The sequence below is a fragment of the Panthera pardus genome, unplaced genomic scaffold (assembly GCF_024362965.1).
Source record: "Panthera pardus isolate Hobbes unplaced genomic scaffold, ASM2436296v1 HiC_scaffold_21, whole genome shotgun sequence".
Lineage (NCBI taxonomy): Eukaryota > Metazoa > Chordata > Mammalia > Carnivora > Felidae > Panthera > Panthera pardus.
The window spans coordinates 18,660,847-18,679,534 of record NW_026526777.1 but is presented as its reverse complement, the minus strand read 5'-3'; the positions used below and the strand labels follow the sequence as shown (position 1 = coordinate 18,679,534).

The 18,688-nt window shown below is 35.1% G+C and overlaps 1 protein-coding gene across 3 annotated transcripts in view; it reads left to right on the top strand.

Moving 5' to 3' along the window:
* Nucleotides 1-18,688, top strand: part of BRINP3 (BMP/retinoic acid inducible neural specific 3) — a 415,072-nt gene that overhangs the window by 289,199 nt on the left and 107,185 nt on the right. For all 3 annotated transcript variants that reach the window (XM_019465615.2, XM_019465616.2, XM_019465617.2), the window contains exon 6: nucleotides 1,360-1,596. In XM_019465615.2, coding sequence (XP_019321160.1) covers nucleotides 1,360-1,596 — 237 coding nt within the window. The remainder of the gene's footprint in view (nucleotides 1-1,359; nucleotides 1,597-18,688) is intronic.

The window sequence follows — 18,688 nt, the reverse complement described above, 5'->3', positions numbered from 1 at the left end:
GAAGGTAGGTTCTACCTACATTATGTAAAAATAACTAAATATTCTAAACAATTAGGTTAAGGAGACAAAGGAAGAGAAATACCATATAATTTTGTTCATATGTGGAATTTAAAAAAACAAAAAAAAAAAATGAGCAGAGAGAGAAAGAGAGAGACAAACCAAGAAATAGATTCTTTCTTAATTATAGAAAACGAAATGATGGTTACCGGAGGTGGGGAAGATGGGTTGAATAGGTGATGGGGCTCCAGGAGTGGACTTGTTGACATGAGCGCTGAGTGATGTCGGGAAGTGTTGAATCACTATACTGTACACCTGAAACTAATATAACACTGTATGCTAACTAACTGGAATTAAAATGAACATTTTAGGGACGCCTGGGTGGCTCAGTCTGGTCTGACAGGTCAGAGCCTGGAACGTGTTTTGGATTCTGTGTCTCCGTCTCTCTCTGCCCCTCCCCCACTCTTGCTCTGTCTCTCACTGTCTCAAAAATAAATAAAATATAAAGAAAAAAATTAAAAATAAAAAAAATAAAATGAAAACTTCAAAAACTTTTTTTTACATAAATGAAGAAACAAAGAGCCAATTAAATTTTTTAAAAAATCAGGTAATCTGAGGGATTAAACACCTCTATCATTTCTGGGATTCTTGGACAGTGCACAGAATCAGCACATGTTGAAAAGAATTACAAATATTTGCAATTTTGAAGGCTTAGATCATTTTCTCTCTTTTTTCTTTCTTTTTTTTTCTCTTTCTTTTTTTGGCTTAGATAATTTTCTAATGATTGTTTAAAAAAAATTTTTTTAATGTTTTTATTTATTTTTGAGACAGAGAGAGACAGAGCTCAAGCAGGGGGTGGGGCAGAGAGACAGGGAGACACAGAATCCGAAGCAGGGTCCAGTCTCTGAGCTGTCAGCACAGAGCCTGACGTGGGGCTGGAACTCACAAATTGCAAGATCATGACCTGAGCTGAAGTCGGTTGCTTAACTCACTGAGCCACCCAGGCGCCCCTATTTTTAATAGTTTTTAAATGTTTATTTTTTGAGAGAGAGGGAGACAGAGCGCAAGCGGGGGAGGGGCAGAGAGCGAGGGAGACACAGAACCTGAAGCAGCCTCCAGGCTCTGAGCCATCAGCACAGAGCCTGATGCGGGGCTCAAACTCACAGACCGTGAGATCATGACCTGAGCCAAAGTCGGACGCTCAAACAACTGAGCCACCCAAGTACCCCTCTAATGATTGTTTTAAATCCATGACTTATATATTAAATTGTTGGCCTTTTCTGAATATTTTAAATATGTGTTATACCTTTTTTCTTTGTCAAAAAACAAAAAACAACTTATTTGCATGTTATGCTCTTTCAGGGCTGCAAGTCCTCCTTCCAGACTATCTTCAGGAGCGTTTTGTACAAGCGGCTTTGAGCTACATTGCTTGCAATTCAGAGGGAGAGTTCATCTGCAAGGACAATGATTGCTGGTGTCAATGTGGTCCCAAATTTCCAGAATGCAACTGCCCCTCCATGGACATTCAAGCCATGGAAGAGAATCTTCTTCGAATAACTGAAACCTGGAAAGCCTACAACGGTGACTTTGAGGAATCAGGTAAGATAAGTTTTAATGCAACACTTAAACTTGGTCAGAAATAAAAAACAAAAAATACTATACTGAAACGGCTACTTTCTTTTTGGAAGAAACTATTACATAATTGGAAAGCCTTTTATTTAATTTCTGTTATTATTGCTTCAAATAGACATCTATATCACTTTTATTACCAATGATTCTGTATTTTACTGAAAACATATTGTGCTTTGTGTATTGCTATGTACCATGGGCACTAGAACCTAACCTGCTCTTGAACTCATGTATTAGTCATTTAAGAAAGAAAGCTTTTGCCTTTCTCGATATAAGAATTTATCATCTGATTTCTCTGATATATCTCTAGCCTTTTCTAATAGCCCATGGGTTTCATTTGTGAGGCAAAAACGCAGAGAGCATTTGTTTGTCCTATACCTTCTTTACATTAACATGAATTTCATGAATGTGCACCTTCACTGAACTCTTTATTTTTTAATCAAATTTAAATCAATTTTGATTTATGTTTGTGGGTTTTTGTTTTTGTTATATCTGAATTTTTATGAGTGTGTATATGTGCTTTCAATATTGTTTCTTATTGATTACATAGCCTGTAATAGCTTTCATTTCATAAAGCACTGAATTTTAATAAAAGATTAAGGATGTGTCAACATAAAATTGAAAATGTTGATAAAAGCATATATAATAATACAAGATAAAAGAATAATTAAAATCCTTAGATTATGGTGAGCATAATTGTATAGTTATTACTCAAAAGTGCTGGGCATGTCTAACTTTCAAATGGGCAAAAGAAGCTTTAACTTCCAAGAGGCCAGACTTATAGGACTGAGTGTTAGAATTTTTCTGGTGATTGGGTTAGCCAAACATACTTAAAGAGTGACAACAAAATTCAACATCCATTCATGATAAAAGAACTCAACAAATTAGGCATGGAAGGGACATATCTCAACAAAATAAAGACCATCTAGGACAAGTCCACAGCTAACATCAGATAAGAAACAATACAATTGATGGTTGCAACAAATCATCTTTTTTGTGGAATAGAACCACCAAATTATAAAATAAGAGGGTAGGCAAATAAATGTAGGAAGGATTGATGAATTTAGAAATTCTTGAGGTATATTTTGATCAAAATAGTGCTTAATAAGTAACACTTTTCAATTATAAATATTTTCAAATATAAATACTTCTATTTATAAAAACAGGAAGAACTGTTTAGAATCAAAGATCCTTATCCCCTTGAAATTGTTGGAAAATCTTATGAATCTCTCTTTTTACAGTTTATATATTTTTTTCTTTTTTTAAGTTTTAATTTAAAATCCACTAAGTTAACATACAGTGTAATATTAATTTCAAGTGTACAGTATAGTGATTCAACACTTTCATACAATAATGGGTGCTCATCCCAAGCGCACGCCTTAATAGCCATCACCTGTTTAATTCATCCCCCACCTACCTCCCCTCTGGTAACCATCAGTTTGCTCTTTATAGCTAAGACTCCTCTGTTTCTTGGTTTGCCTTCCTCTCTTTTTTTTTTCCCTTTTGTTTGTTTTGTTTCTTAAACTCCATATATGAGTGAAATCATATGTTATTTGTCTTTCTCTGACTGACTTATTTCCATCTGCAGCCACGTCATTGCAAATGGCAAGATTTCATTTTTTATGACTGAGTACAACATCTTCTTTATCCATTCATCAGTCAGTGGGCACATGGACGGTTTACATAATTTGGCCTTTGTAGATAATGCTGCTATAAACATTGAGGTGCATGTATCCCTTTGAATGAGTATTTTTCTATTCTTTGGGTAAATACATAGTAGTGCAATTGCTGGCTCACAGGGTAGTTCTGTTGTTAACTTTTTGAGAAGTCTTCATATTGTTTTTCAAAGTGGCTGCACCAGTTTACATTCCCACCAACAGTGCAAAAGGCATCCAAATGAACAAGGAAGAAGTAAAACTTTCAGTATTTGCAGATGATATGATACTGTCTATAAAAAGTCCAAAAGATTCCACACACACACACACACACACACACACACACACACAAACCTGCTAGAACTGATAAAAAAAATTTGGTAAGATCACAGGACACAAAACCAATGTACATAAATCTGTTGCATTTCTATACACCAATAATGAAGCAACAGAGAGAGAAATTACAGAATCAATCCTATTTATAATTGCACCAAAACCAATAAGCTATCTAGGAATAAACCTAATGAATTTCTAATCTCAAATTTTTCTTTCTAATTTTCCCGGTAGAATAGTCAGATACCATGCCTGAGACATTTGTAATGTTTTATTCATGCATACCATCTAATGTTTAAAAATAATTATGGACTACAGCACTTTTAGATAAATTATAATATACGGTAGTCTCCCTGGGTTTAAATGAAAAAAAAAAAAACAACAACTTCCATTTCATAGTACAGTGTATGATAGGTGAGATCAGGGAATCCTCTGGGCCTCTGTATATTTGTGGAATTCACACAGGAATGCTACACTTTTTATTTTGCCTTGGAAATTTATTGAAATAGAGGGCACCTGGGTGGCTCAGTTAGTTAAGCATCTGACTTCAGCTCAGGTCATGATCTCACAGTTTATGAGTTCAAGCCCCACACTGGGCTCTGTGCTGACAGCTCAGAGCCTGGAGCCTGCTTCAGATTCTGTGTCTCTCTCTCTGCCCCTCCCCGCTCTCATCTGTCTCTGTCTTTCAAAAATAAATAAACATTAAATTTTTTTAAAGCAAAGTTTATTAAAATACAAATCACCAAAAGAGCATTTGGATTTTGTTTCCAGGTAGAATGTAGTATATTGAAGTAAGGCAGCACTTCCATTGATAGTGCTAGGAAGGTAAATAATTTTTTAAATTATATTTTTACGCATGTAATAGGTCACAAAAGCAACAAAACTAACTGAAATAAAATTTCTGACTGGAGGTATAAGCTGGCGATTCACATTTTTCTTTCCCTCCTTTCTTTCTCCCCTCCTCCCTCCTCCTTCCCTCTCTCCCTCCCTTCCTCCCTCCCTCCTTCCCTCCCTGCTTCTTTCCTTCCTTTCTTTTATTCACTAATTTACTTAGTTCTGTGAACATTTGACAGTTCTTGATTTAGAGTAGACTCTGAGGACTGTGCATTTAGCCACTCAAAGAGTGGCTGAAGGAAGAAAGATAAACCTGCAAAACTTTCAGTGGTTGTGGACATCGGAGTGACAAAATTCTAGATCTGATGGACCTAAAGAAGTTCAGTTTTAATACAAGGTATTTGCTGAATTTGAGACAGTGTTAGATGCTATAAAATGATTCAAAAGTCTCTGAAAGTGGAAAGAAGTTAATCACAGACTTTCAAAAGCTTAAGACAAAAACTCTCGAAAAGGAGGAGCTTGAAAATAAAACTGGCAAGGATGGAAAACCCCTACAGAAAATGATGAATTGACACAGTTTCTATAGCTGCTTTTCCCTGGGGCACATTTATCAGTTCCAGTCAGAGCTAGAAGCTGAGAACCTAGGATTAACTCTTGGAAAATGCTGCTCTTCCAGAACACTGAAACCAGAAGAATATTTTGCATTTAGTGTAGATCACAGAGAGAATACTGGAGACTTAAAGGCTTTTAATTTCATGGCCAGTCTCCTCTTTAAAAATGTTTGTCTTATTTTGAATCTACCTGTGGCAGAAGACTAAAGAGATAAACTAAAATCTCTCAGTGATAAAATGGAATCTTTGCAGTGTTACAGACCTGAAGAAGCAAATGCTCAAAAGGTGGATAATTGAAAGTTTGAAAGAACCGCACTTTAACAACAGGGGAGACCCAGAAGTAGGTTGAGTCCTATACAATTATAGCCCAGCACTAATGCAGTTTAAATCTTGATCTTAAGGAGTTGACCCTGAAAAAATTAAATCCCATAGCATCTGTTAAATATGGAGAGGGTGGCCTCTTGAGGTTGAAAGATTTTCTAAAGAGTCTGCAGTTCTTTTGATATATGATGGACATAAAACCCTAATTTACAACATATGTGAGCACACAAGACCTTGTAGGTAATGTCAAAGAGAAAAGAAACCAGACAATAGATGTCAGATGACTCCAATATTGAAATTAGTAGAAAAGATTTCGGATAATTGTTATTAAAATGTTCAAAAAAGTAAAGGAAAGAAATGATAGTGTAGATGAAGATGTTGAAACATTCACCAAGATTTGGAATCTACAGAGGTGGACTAAAGGACATTCTAAAACATAAAAGTACAGTAACTGAAATCAATAGCTCAGTCTTTTTAATAAGAGTTTTAATAAGAGTTTTGGCACAATGGATGGCAAGGTTAGTGAATGTGAAGACAGATGAATAGAACAGACAAAATGGACGCAGTGAGGAAAGCAATCACAAAATATTGGAGACATGCATACAAGGTCTAACATATTTTTTAATCTGAGGCATAGGAGGAGTAGGTGGTAAAATGGCATAAACGATATGCAGAGACATAATGGATACAATTTGTTTTTAACTAAGAATCCATACAAGTCAACCTACAGATAAAAAAGCACAGCAAACACAAACACAAAGAAAGATAAATAGAAAGAAAATCACAGATAGACACATCATAGAGAAACTGTTGGGGAGAAAAGGGCAGAAAATAGTTTTCAATATAATTAGAGAAAAAAAAGACATTACTCTCAGTGGAGTAATAATAGGTCTGACTCACCAAAAAACAAAAGATTTTGACATCTTTAAAATTAAAAAAATAACTATTGATTTATAATTATTTACCAGTCCACAGCTTTTCAAAACTAAGGCTGAAAATAAAGATGTGTTCAGACAAGAAATGCTGGGTAAAGACATAGAAATGCAAAGAGGAAGAGGAATAATAGAGTAAGCAAATATATGAGAGTGAATACAAGTGAATATCAACTGTACAAAATAATAATTATAATGTGATGTGGAAACAATATAGATGTATATAGAATTTTGATATATTACAATAGTATAATAATGAGTGATGAATGGAAAGAGTTAATATTCTCAGTATTCCAAGGTGCTCCTATTGCTAAGGATGTGTTAAGTGATGTAATTTGTATTAGAGTGAAATCAATCAAAGACATATATTCATAATCTCTATGATAATTCTAAAATAAGGAAAAATGCTTAAAATCTAGAAGAAGGAAATCAAATAAAAATATTTTATTACCCCCACAAAAGACAATAAAGTAGAAAATAGAAGAAGAATCATCTGTATCAAGTAGATAATCCAGTTATAAAGGGATAAGTTTAGATTGTCCTTTCAATAAATTGTAACTGGTCAGATATAATCCCATTATAATGGTTATTTATATTAAATATTATATTTTTCTTATCGCATTAAATATTCTAAATAAAAGACCACAGGACTGGTTAAAATAACATAGCAATAATAATAACAATAATAGTAATAAGAGATTATTTGTTATTTACTAGTGACATGCTAAGGACATAGATAAATTGAGGTTAAAGGGTGGAAAAAAATATGTAATGTAAACCTAGCTAAAAGTGCTAATTTATAATACAAGATATATTAATTGAAATAAAATATTTTATGCTAATAAAACAGTCAATCCAACAGAAATATAAGTATTAATTTATATGAACTACAAAATGAAAATTGTACCCCATCAGTTAACTAGTCAATTTAGACTTTATTTAAGACTATTGTAATTGGGGCGCCTGGGTGGCTCAGTTAGTTAAGCATCAGGTCATGATCTTACAGTTTGTGAGTTTGAATTCTGTGTGGGGCTCTATGCTGACAGCTCAGAGCCTGGATGGAGCCTGCTTTGGATTCTGTCTCCATCTCTATCTGCCTCTCTCTCTCTCTCTCTCTCTCTCTCAAAAATAAATAAACATTAAAAAAATTGAGACTAAGGAGAGAGACTTACAGTAGGGAAGAGAAGTTGAACTCAAATCCTCTGAAACAAAATGAGGGAGGATTTTTTAAACATTGGGATTAGCTCATGGTAAAGTACAAGAAAACATGACCAGGAAAGCTGGTCAACATGATTAAGCTAGCTGTGTTTGCTAATTGTCCCTTATTTAAGTTTGTCTTCTACTTTCCCCCAGAGGCTGGAGAATAGAGGTACTATCTCCTTTTCTTTGGATGATTACATTTCCAAGAGGTCACTCCCAGATCCTTGAGAAAGTCTTTATGGTTTATAAAGGATTTATATCTTAAAAAGGACACAGAAAGAATTTACCAATGCAAATTTTCATACAAAAAGGGAAATCAGGGGCCTGTAGTCAAGAAGAAACCTGTTCAAAATTTAGTGAATGTTGTGAATAAAATCCCAAATATTGACAGTAAAATACAAAAAAAAAAAAGAAATTTAAAATTTCTGTAATTAAAAACAGCATTAAAAATGAGAAGGCAAGGGGCACCTGGTTAGCTCAGTTGGTTAAGCATTTGACCCTTGGTTTTGGCTCAGTCATGCTCTTGTGATTTGTGAGTTTGAGCCCCAAATCAGTCTCTGAGTTCTTAGCATAGAACAAGTTTGAGATTCTCTTTCTCCCTCTCTCTCTGCCCCTTCCCTGGTAGTGCTCTATTTCTTTCCCTCAAAATAAAAAAATAAACTTAAAAAAAATGAGAAGGCAATTTATATAGAAGGAGAACATATTTGCAAGACATTTGTCAAACAAGAAACTCCTATGGATAATATATACAGAAATCCTTCTAATAGATTAAAAAAATCAATAAAGAAATGGTCAAAATATTTCAACACCTTAAAAAAGAGGAACTCCAAATGGAAAATAATTACACAACAAAGTGTTCAATAGCATTAGTAATAAAAAAAAAAGGCAAGTAGAGTCATAAAGCCACTCATGATAGCACTACTTGCCTACTAGAATGGCTAAAATTAAAAAAAAAGAAAGGAAGAAGGGGAAGAGGAAGGGGAAGAAAAAGAGAAAGAAGTGGGGGGAGGGGAAGAGACAGGGGAAAGGGAAAGAGAAGGGGAAGGGACATTATTCTCAACACTCTGAAAGCAGAAAATACCAAAATGCCTATCAAGAGGAAAAGAGTAAAAAAAATCACATTTACACAATGGAATTCTAAGAAGCTAAGTGAATAAATGATCTACCCAGGATGATACAAATAAATCTAAGTATCAAATTGAGCAAAAGACCAAAAGCAAAAGTGTACGTACGATGTGATTCCATTTATGTGAAGTATAAAAATAAGCAAAGTTCATCTATCCTAGTCCAAGTGGGGGCTTCAGTTCCTTTGCTGAGGCAAGTGCTGATGTGACAGATGAGGGTCTGAGGTGCTTCTTTGGTGCTAAAAAGTCATTATACCTCACTCCGGAGGCTGCTACAATGGCATGTTCCGTTTTTGAAAATTCTGAGTTCACACCTACGATATGTGCATCTTACTCTATTTATATCATAATTTAATACAAATTAAAAATTAAGAGCAAGAATCCTGGCATGTAAATAATCAGAAGGACATACTTCCAGAATAATTGAACAAAGTAAACATTTTTAATGCTCATTATATGTTATGTGCCAAAATATGTAATTGGTGAAAAATTAGTCAGAAATATTCAATGGCCAGAGGCTCTGAACTACTAGCTAAAAGCTAATGCTAATTACAGTCGGACTTTTTCACCCCCACCACTATCAAACAAAAAAAAAAAAAGTCAGACTTTTTCATCTTAACTCCTGTGTGTACTGTCCATCTCAGGTTAAAACCACATTCTTACCATATTGGTTCAATTGTGTCAATGTTGAAAAAAAAATGATTTACTGAATCAATCTATGTTTGGATGATATTTCTGAAACTATTTACAATATTGACAAAACATATTTTTTTTTGTTTCAATTGGTATATAGTGTATTTATTTAGCTGAATCAAATTTAATTTGAAGAGTGACCCTACTTTGCTGTAATTTTTTGATTCATGATAGATAATATTGAGGTGTTTTTTTTTTTCAATTTCAATATAAAGATAAAGAATGAATCTAAACTTTTTATTAGCACACTACATCTTTGGTAAAACCACATTCACTTACGCACACAACAGGTAAAATATTTTTACTGGACTCCTTTCAAAACTAGTGAAATGTATGGAAGGGCACACTTGATAGTTTTGAGAAGAGTTTTTTCCTGAGAAAGAAAATTTCCTTTTTTTGCCTCTTAGACATAAGCAAAACATAAAAAGTAATGAGGCAGATATTGCATTGGGAAAAGGTTTTCAAATGATCTCATCACCCACAGGCTCCTATAAGTGAATAGACTTTATTCTAAGTACTTTGATTGTAAGGAAATGCACCAACTTATATCATTTTGATTAAGAATGATGATAAGGTGATTTTCAAATATTTAAGTTTACTTGACAACTTTCTAATGCAAGCAATTAACGAATCTAACATATATTTTTATAGAAGCTGAAGAAAAAATACATTTCAGATTCTATTGGAGCAGGATAACTTGTTTGTAAATACGTTTCTGTTTTGTGTGTTTTCTCTTATCACCAAGTATAAAATTAAATCAGCTGACCAGATTAGTGTACGTTGCTAAGCCATTTTTATATTTGGTTATATATGATTCATTTTGTTTTGTAACACAAGTCTTGGAAAACATGCCTTTTACAGCCTGCCAAAAAGGTGTCAGATAATTTTAAAATAGAATGTATTTTTTTCATATCTTGCAACCTGAGAGAATTTTGGTTGTAAGAACTATATTTGAATAAATGTATTTATTCTCTACCTTTATATTTTCAGAAACAAATTAATGTTGTTCAATAAGAAACACTGGTGGCATATATGCAACAGCAATTATCTAGGATCTAGGATAGAGATACAGGGAAAGAAAGGATCTAGGATAGAGATACAGGGAAAGGCATAGGGAGATATAGATGCAGACAGCAAACGAAACATGTGCACACAGTAACAGTAACCAAACAAACATTGATGTCTCCTATATAATTTGAAAAAAAACAATATTTTTGCCAATTGCTACCCAGGTTTTGGTCAGGAATTCTATCCTAATGAAAAACCTGGAAGACCTTACAGTTTTAGAGATGTATCTAAATAAATAAACTTAAAATTTATTTTGATTTGGATCATGCCATCATTTACTAAAATTACTAGAAAAATAACCACTATCTAGGTAACAATATAGCATCTTTTCCATATAATACCCTAAGTTATCCTTAATTCTTCTTTGGATGAATAAGAAACTTAATTATTTAAGCTACAACTATGGAATATAATGATACAAGTAATAGCTAATCTTTAAGTAGTAACTAATCTTAAAAAAAATAAAGGGCTTTACATACAGCACAAATCTTTTAGAATTTTTTGACATGACATCTTTACTCTTTGGAGAAATTGTGTCATCACTTGGTATGTGGGAAATCTAAGGTGTATTGTATGTTGTCAACATAAATCTCGATCAGAATCATGTCCTATTAAATGTAAGGATATTCGTTTAATAAACCAGGAATGACAGCTGGAGGCCACCTTGTAATGGAAAGTGTTTAGGTGTTACTTTTAGAGAACACTGTCCATTTGACACTTCATCTGAAAAATGGATAAACTTTCTAATGTTATAAAGAGAAATTGTATGGACTATAAAAGTTGGGTTAACTTTATTTACAAATGTTTTTTTAAATATAGACTATTATTAATTTTCTTTCCCCAGAGGAGTTTCTCCTTCAGATGATAGTTAATTATAACTTTACAGAAAAACAATATTTTCCAGAGAAAATAAGTGCATCTGAATAAAACCCTTGAATTTTAACTAACTGTCCAGTTTACATGTTACAATCTTTAATGAAATCTTACTGTTTGCTGCTCAGTATTCACCACTAAAGAGCCTCAAATTTTCTTTAAGGAACTGCCCCCATTCCCATTCTTAGTATTGCCGTGTATGGTACTTCGCTCATACTGAGATCCAGAATTGCACTCTGATTAATGCAAGCAAATCACCAGAATCCACTCCCTTAGCTACATAGATCAGTTTAAGACACATGAAAAATTGGGTCAATGAGACCCAGAAATATATTTCCCAGGAGTATTTGAAGGAGATGAAAGATGCCTATTTTTTCCACTATAGCTATAGGGAATGTTATTAATTTTTCTTCTTAGATAAGAAGAGCATAGTCATAAGACCTGTAGAGTGCCATCTTGCAACTATAGGAATTGCTTGACCCATGCAGGACGGAAAAATATATTTCTTTGGTTACATTGTTGTGCTGTTAAATCACTCCTGCTTCAAGGTCACCTTTTCTTTAGTTTCAGTTACATGAACCAGTAAACTTCCTTCATTGTGTAGGGACTTTGAGATGATCTACCATTCAGGACAGGCTAGTAATAACTGCAGTAATCAACAACCCCCAAATATCTTTGGATTGTAACATCAATGTTTATTTCTTCCTCACATGACTATGGCAACTTTGCTGGCAATTTTGCTCTCTGCCCTCGTTCTAAGGCTCAGGCTGACAGACCAGGCCCCATGGGGAAGAGTGATCACCACAGAGAAGGAAAATAACATGGCAGGTGATGCGTGTATTAAGTCTTAAAGCTTAGCCAAAAAGTGATACATAACACCAATGCTAAATTTCATTGGTCAAAACAAGTTATCCTTGCCTACCTAAAGAGGGATCTTTTTCCTTAAAAGAGATCCTTAATATTTATAAAAAGTTGTAATGATTTCACGCTCCATTGTTCTGATTACTAGATACTCAATTTCCTCCTCTTCTCAGATGCAGAACCCGCATCCCCATGAAAGACAGAACCTAAGTCCCATCTATTACTGTGTTGAGCTCAGAGGAGTGATACTTGGCAACCTCTTAATCCAATCCATATGTGGTTTCTTTTTTTACAGAGACATGAACCAAACAGCAAGTTATGTGTCCCAGACATACCATACACCAAGATAGAATCAACCAGGATAATTATAGTGAGCACCTCCACCTAGAAAGGGGAGAAACAGGGAACACAAAACAATCTTGTTACCAATGATGAAATTCTATTCCGAAGACATTTTGAGGGCCCCAGACCTGGGAATATCCCTTGATTTGTCCTCAATTTATACCTCTGGGAGTGGCTCTCTTGTTGACTGTTTCCAAATTCCAAAGTATGTGTGATCTTTCTATTCCATTTCCTCCTTAGTCACATGTGAGGTGAGAATCAGAAAATGTGACTGGGGAACCACTTTCTCAGTCTGCTTTCTGCCCAACATTGGAAGGTCATTTTAAATCTTAAACTTCACATTTTTTTTTTTAACCCGGGTTCATGGGTTCTTTGGCAGCACAACTTATGTAAAAATTTGCTGCTCTTTTATCCATTTGAATTCAATCAATTCCATGGGCCAACAGCCACACCCGCAGTTTTTCCTAGAGATGCCTTCCATATTTGTTTTTTTCTTTTCTTTTCTTTTCCATCCTATTTCCTTTCCTACCTCTCTCATTTGAATCATGGGATTTTCTTAGACTTCTTTACTTGTGCCTTGTCCAATTAAGAATATGTGCTGAGTGCTACACCTTTTTTGGGCAAATTCTGTAAGACACATTAATCTATTCTGCGGTTGTGAAAAAAAACGTGAGGCCAGATACTAAATTTTATATTTGTTATGAAGGGGTGCCTGGGTGGCTCAGTCGGTTAAGCATTCAACTTCGGCTCAGGTCGTGATCTCACGGTCCGTGAGTTCGAGCCCCGAGCGAGCTCTGTGCTGACAGCTCAGAACCTGGAGCCTGCTTCTGATTCTGTGTCTCCCTCTCTCTCTGACCCTCCCCCCATTCATGCTCTGTCTCTCTCTGTCTCAAAAATAAATAAACGTTATATTTGTCATGAGACATTGATCGTTGTAACAGAGTCATTCATTTTAATATTGGGAGGTGAAAAGCAGTTCCCACTTTCAAACTCTACCTGCTTCATTGCTTCTGTATTTATTCCCTTTTATTTCTGCTTATAAACTCCCTAATTCTTTTCTAAGTCTGAGGTAGTACTTCAGACACAAAACCTAGGCAATGCTATACAAATGCACAATCCAAAGCTCATGTTGAAGTGTGACGTTACCATTTGTCTTTTCCTCATACCACTCGTGCGTCGTGAGTGGGCTGCAGGGTCTCCTGTATGTCTCTTCACTCCAGGCCTTGGGCTGACGGTGCAGCTTCCGCCCGGAGCAATGTGTCACTGAGACGGAGGACAATACCTGGCCATCCCTTACCAGAAGCAGCCATTAGCAATCGAACATTCTATTTTATGACATTTTCCCTGGCACTTGGAGCTTATTGGTCACATGATCTTCATCCCCAGTTACCACGGGCAAGAGTTTTACTAGCCGTTTTCCCACTGCTTAACCTGGATTGTCATCATTCCAGCTCTGGCAAAGTGGCCTTGACACATTCTTGATCAACTAAGTCAGTGTCACAACTGTAGGCTTTTGCTTTCTCCAGCCCACCCCACCCCTTCCATTCCTTGCTCCCATTTTCGTGTAAGTCAAGATCAGCTTGGTAGCACTACAACAACAAACCTCTACCATCTCAGCTATAAACAGAGGTCACTTCCCGCCTATACAGCATGCCCACACAGGTTAGTGGGAGTATTGGCACTGCCTTGTCCTCACTCCTGGATGGAGGCTGAAGGGCATGTGGCCACCTGGAGTGGTTTGCTTATGGAGGCAGCGGGAAGAGTGCAGTAAATCGTCGCTGGCTCTTATGTGAATTGCTGAGAATTCATATTAATTCCCAGCAACGCACATTACCTATGATCACATTCCATTGCCAGGCCTAATTTCAAAGGAAACAGAGAAATGCCACTTTACCATATGCCCAGAAAAGAAGAGGATCTAGAATATTTCTGAACACCCAAAATATCGGCCACAGTTGTTTTTCAGATACAACTAAAAAAATCATATTCTGTAGCATCTAACTGATACTCAGGTGGGAATATATATTTTGCCCTTGCTATCTGAAATTCTACAGTCTTCTGTATTAACAGCGAAAGGAGATGTGCATATTGTTAAGTGACCTTTGGCACATTCAGTCCACTACACCTATTGTTTTGTCCCAACTAAATACCTGAACATTAGATCAACAAACATACATTTTTAGCAACAAGCTATGTGATCATTAGCAAGTCATTTAATCCCTTAAAATTTTCGCTACCTCACTCGTCATTCAGTTGCCTTGTTTAGATTAAAGGAACTGTATATAAAATTCTTATTCAAAATTGACTATCACATATAATATTGCCTTCTAATGGGTTAAGCTTCTTGGCAATCATATTCTTATATTTGTAGTGTATTTGTTTTAAAGGGATTGGTGACTAGACTACAAGAGCAGGGGAAAGAAAATAAGCTTTTTACAACATGAAGTCTCAATTGCAATTCTCACAGTATCTAGGTATGTTTTAATTTATTGTGAGAATCTTTTATTGGATATACTGTAACTTAGAGATAGCCTAGAGAATTAGACAGAGTATTCAGCTTCAAGACTGATACAGCAAAATCAATTTGGTTTTCACTGCTGTTTGTTCTGATTGGTCAGCATTTCTGCTCTGATTCATCAATGCCTGGCTGTATCATATTTAATATATTATGAATATCACCTTTGCCATTACCAAATTTTATTCTGTACTTCAATTAATTTTTTAACATCATCTGAAATAAGATGGCTGTAGAGTGCCAAGCAGGTGTTTTATGTAATGATTCCTGATTTAGATCCCAAAAGGCCGTCTGCCAAATGCAATCTACCTGTTCTAGTTCGCTTGATGTATTTCCATACCTAGATCAGTGTCATCATCCCAACTGTGTAAAAAAGTTTGATATTCCTTGAGGGCAGAGAACATCATATTTCTTTTTGTCATTACACAAAAAACTAGTAAAGTGTGCTATATTTAGAAGACACATTATACATCACCGTATATGTTGATTGATTGATGAATGAGATAACAAAATATATGTGTGGCCAGACATTGCCCAGGAATTTATTTCGATCTACCTCATTCACTGCCTCTTGAATGTCACAGTGACTGTAAGACTATTCATCTTTTCAAAAGGTAACTCTGAAAAACAATTCTAAAAAACAAAAATACTTTACCTCTTATATTGTATTTCTTTTTTACCCAGGTATTTTAGGAATTTTTTTTCTTATTTCCGATCACTCAAATCCGAATAAGAGTGTGAACAACTGCCATGTATTTCCCCTCATAATAAGATGATAGATTGTATAGATGCACCAGAACACAAAGATGTAATGCTTTTTCCATCACTTTGAGTTTATTTGTTATGAAGAATTATCTCTCAATATATACATGTGTTTGTTCTAAAGCTATCATAGTCAGTATTTATTAGAACTCGTAATTTGGTCATCTCTCTGGTTTAGTCTAAAACAAATCATTCAAGGCTTTGATTCAGTATCATAAAAACAAAATAGTAGTGACTTCATTAAGTGTTTTATTGTTTGTTTTTCTCATATAGACATAGACTGTGGCAAAGAGAGATTAATAAATAATACTGTGTGTTCAGGGAATTTTTACTCGCTACTGTATGGCCAGTTTTATAAGAATATATGTGATGACCTTTCAGGGTTGTGTGCACTTTATGCTACCATTTGGATCGTTTTGATAAAAATGGTCATTCATTTCAAATAGAAACTTTAGGAAAACAGGACAAAGGCTTTGACCACTCAGTGCATTCATACCTTCTACAGTTGCCTCATAATGGTCACATAGACTTTGTTAAAATCTTCTAATGTTGTATACTAAGTACTTCTATATTAACTATATATAACTATATTAGCTATTCCATTGTATACATTTAATGTCTAGATGGTATTCCCTTATTATTACAAACTAACAAGTAATTCTATTCATCCATTTTCAGAGATTGTCCTTTGTGTTTTAGAATTTCATTATTTTGCTGAAGCAAACGAATCAACTCTTTATATGGATGTAGAGTGAATTTTGTTGTTTTTTACATGAAATGCTTTGCCATTTATTTCACTGATAAATGAAGACAGCAATATGTGGAATTTTAACCCGGGTTATTGGATTCATGCACATAATCTAATGGTAGGACATTAGAAATTAACATAATGTCAAGGTATATCCCATAAAATTTTTATGTGGTCATCAGATCTTTAATATTAGATATGGGATGCCTGGGTGGCTCAGTTGGTTAAGTGTCCAACTTTGGCTCAGTTCATGATCTCACAGTTCATGGGTTTGAGCCCTGCGTTGGGCTCTGTGCTGACAGCTCAGAGCCTGGAACCTGCTTTAGATTCTGTATCTCCCTCTTTCTCTGCCCATCCCCTAGTTGCACTCTGTCTCTCTCTCAACAATAAATAAACATTACAAAGAAAAGAAAAGAAAAGAAAAGAAAAGAAAAGAAAAGAAAAGAAAAGAATATATATACACACACACACACACACACACACACACACACATATATATATATATATATTAGATATATAAAGAAAAGAAAAGAGATATTTAAGGTATATAACAGAATTTCCAAATTGGCAAATGAAATTGTTAGGTAATATAAAGTTGTCATTCATGCTCTTCAGCAAATATTTTGGGCTCGTTTCCTTATGGATGCATAAGAAAATTGACTTGCATCACCCTTAAAGTTAGATATGGCCATGTGACTTGTTTTGATGAAGGAAATGTAAGAGGAAATAATGTAATTCTCTAGAGGAAGGCTTTCTGAGCCAGACACAATTTGTTAGGTTTGCTTCTTCCGCCAAAGCAATGGATGCTGTTTCAGATGGTAAAGACTCTGACAACATGTGTCACTAAAGGGACAATGGACAGTATAATTCACTCCAGCTATCCTGTAGTGGATCTGGGATATAAGCAAGAAATAAATCTTTGTTGTGAAATCTAGCAATATTTTAGTGATGTTTGTTATTTTGGAAAAACTTAGCCTATGCTGACTTACATATGAGAAGACTTGGTATTTCACTGTAAGTGAAGGAAACATAGAGATTGGTGTTAAGATTTATTTATCTACTTTTAAAAAGTAACATTGTGAGACTCTCAGTTTGATTGCTCTCTATAAGAAATCATGATAAGTATTTCTTATATTTTCCAAATTTATTGTTGAATGGTTTTAATAGAAAGTATATAGACCTTTTAGGCACATTTTCGACTTTATGCACTCTATTCTTTAAAATAATCATACAGGAGGGGCGCCTGGGTGGCTCAGTCGGTTAAGTGTCCGGCTTCAGCTCAGGTCATGATCTCGCGGTCTGTGGGTTCGAGCCCCACGTCGGGCTCTGTGCTGACAGCTCAGAGCCTGGAGCCTGTTTCAGATTCTATGTCTCCCTCTTCCTCTGACCCTCCCCTGTTCATGCTCTCTCTCTCTCAGTCTCAAAAATAAATAAATGTTAAAAAAAATAACAAAAATAAATAAAATAATCCTACAGGAGCATCTGGGTGGCTCACTTAGTTAAGTATCTGACTTCAGCTCAGGTCATGATCTCACGGTTCATCAGTTTGAGCCCTGCATCAGGCTCTGTGCTGTCAGCCCAGAGCCAACTTTGGATGCTTTTCCGTCTCCCCCTCTCCTTACTACTTCCCCATTTGCTCACTCACTCTAAAGTAAGTAAGTAAATAAATAAATAAATAAAAGCAAACAAATAATCCTGCAAAGTACTAACATTATATTTGTATTTTGCTTTCATTTTACGGATGAGAAAGCCAGGGCTAACCCATGTTGTCATTTGTTCAACACATCTAATTTGTGGCAAAGCAAGAATGCAAGCTATGAGCTAGAGGTCACAATAAGCCCCTTATGATCAAAACTGAATACCTGCAGGCAATGTACAAGATAAGCACAGGAAATGGCATTGTCATAGTGTGTTACATGTATTGACATGAAATATGATATTGATAACTAATTCCATATGTCTTAAATTCACTTAAATGCTCACAGTGAATTTCGTATCTCATCATCTGCTAATTTTATTATGGAATGATGGAAAGCTCTAGAGCCAAGAGATACTATTGTTAGTTAGAGTGAGTTGCATTCCATGCAGGGTGTCTTCAGTCTCTGTTCATATTTGCTATCTACATTTCAGCAAGGCTCTAATTACTTTTAAAGGTGGTAATCTAGGCTGTAACACTAACTATAATGGTAG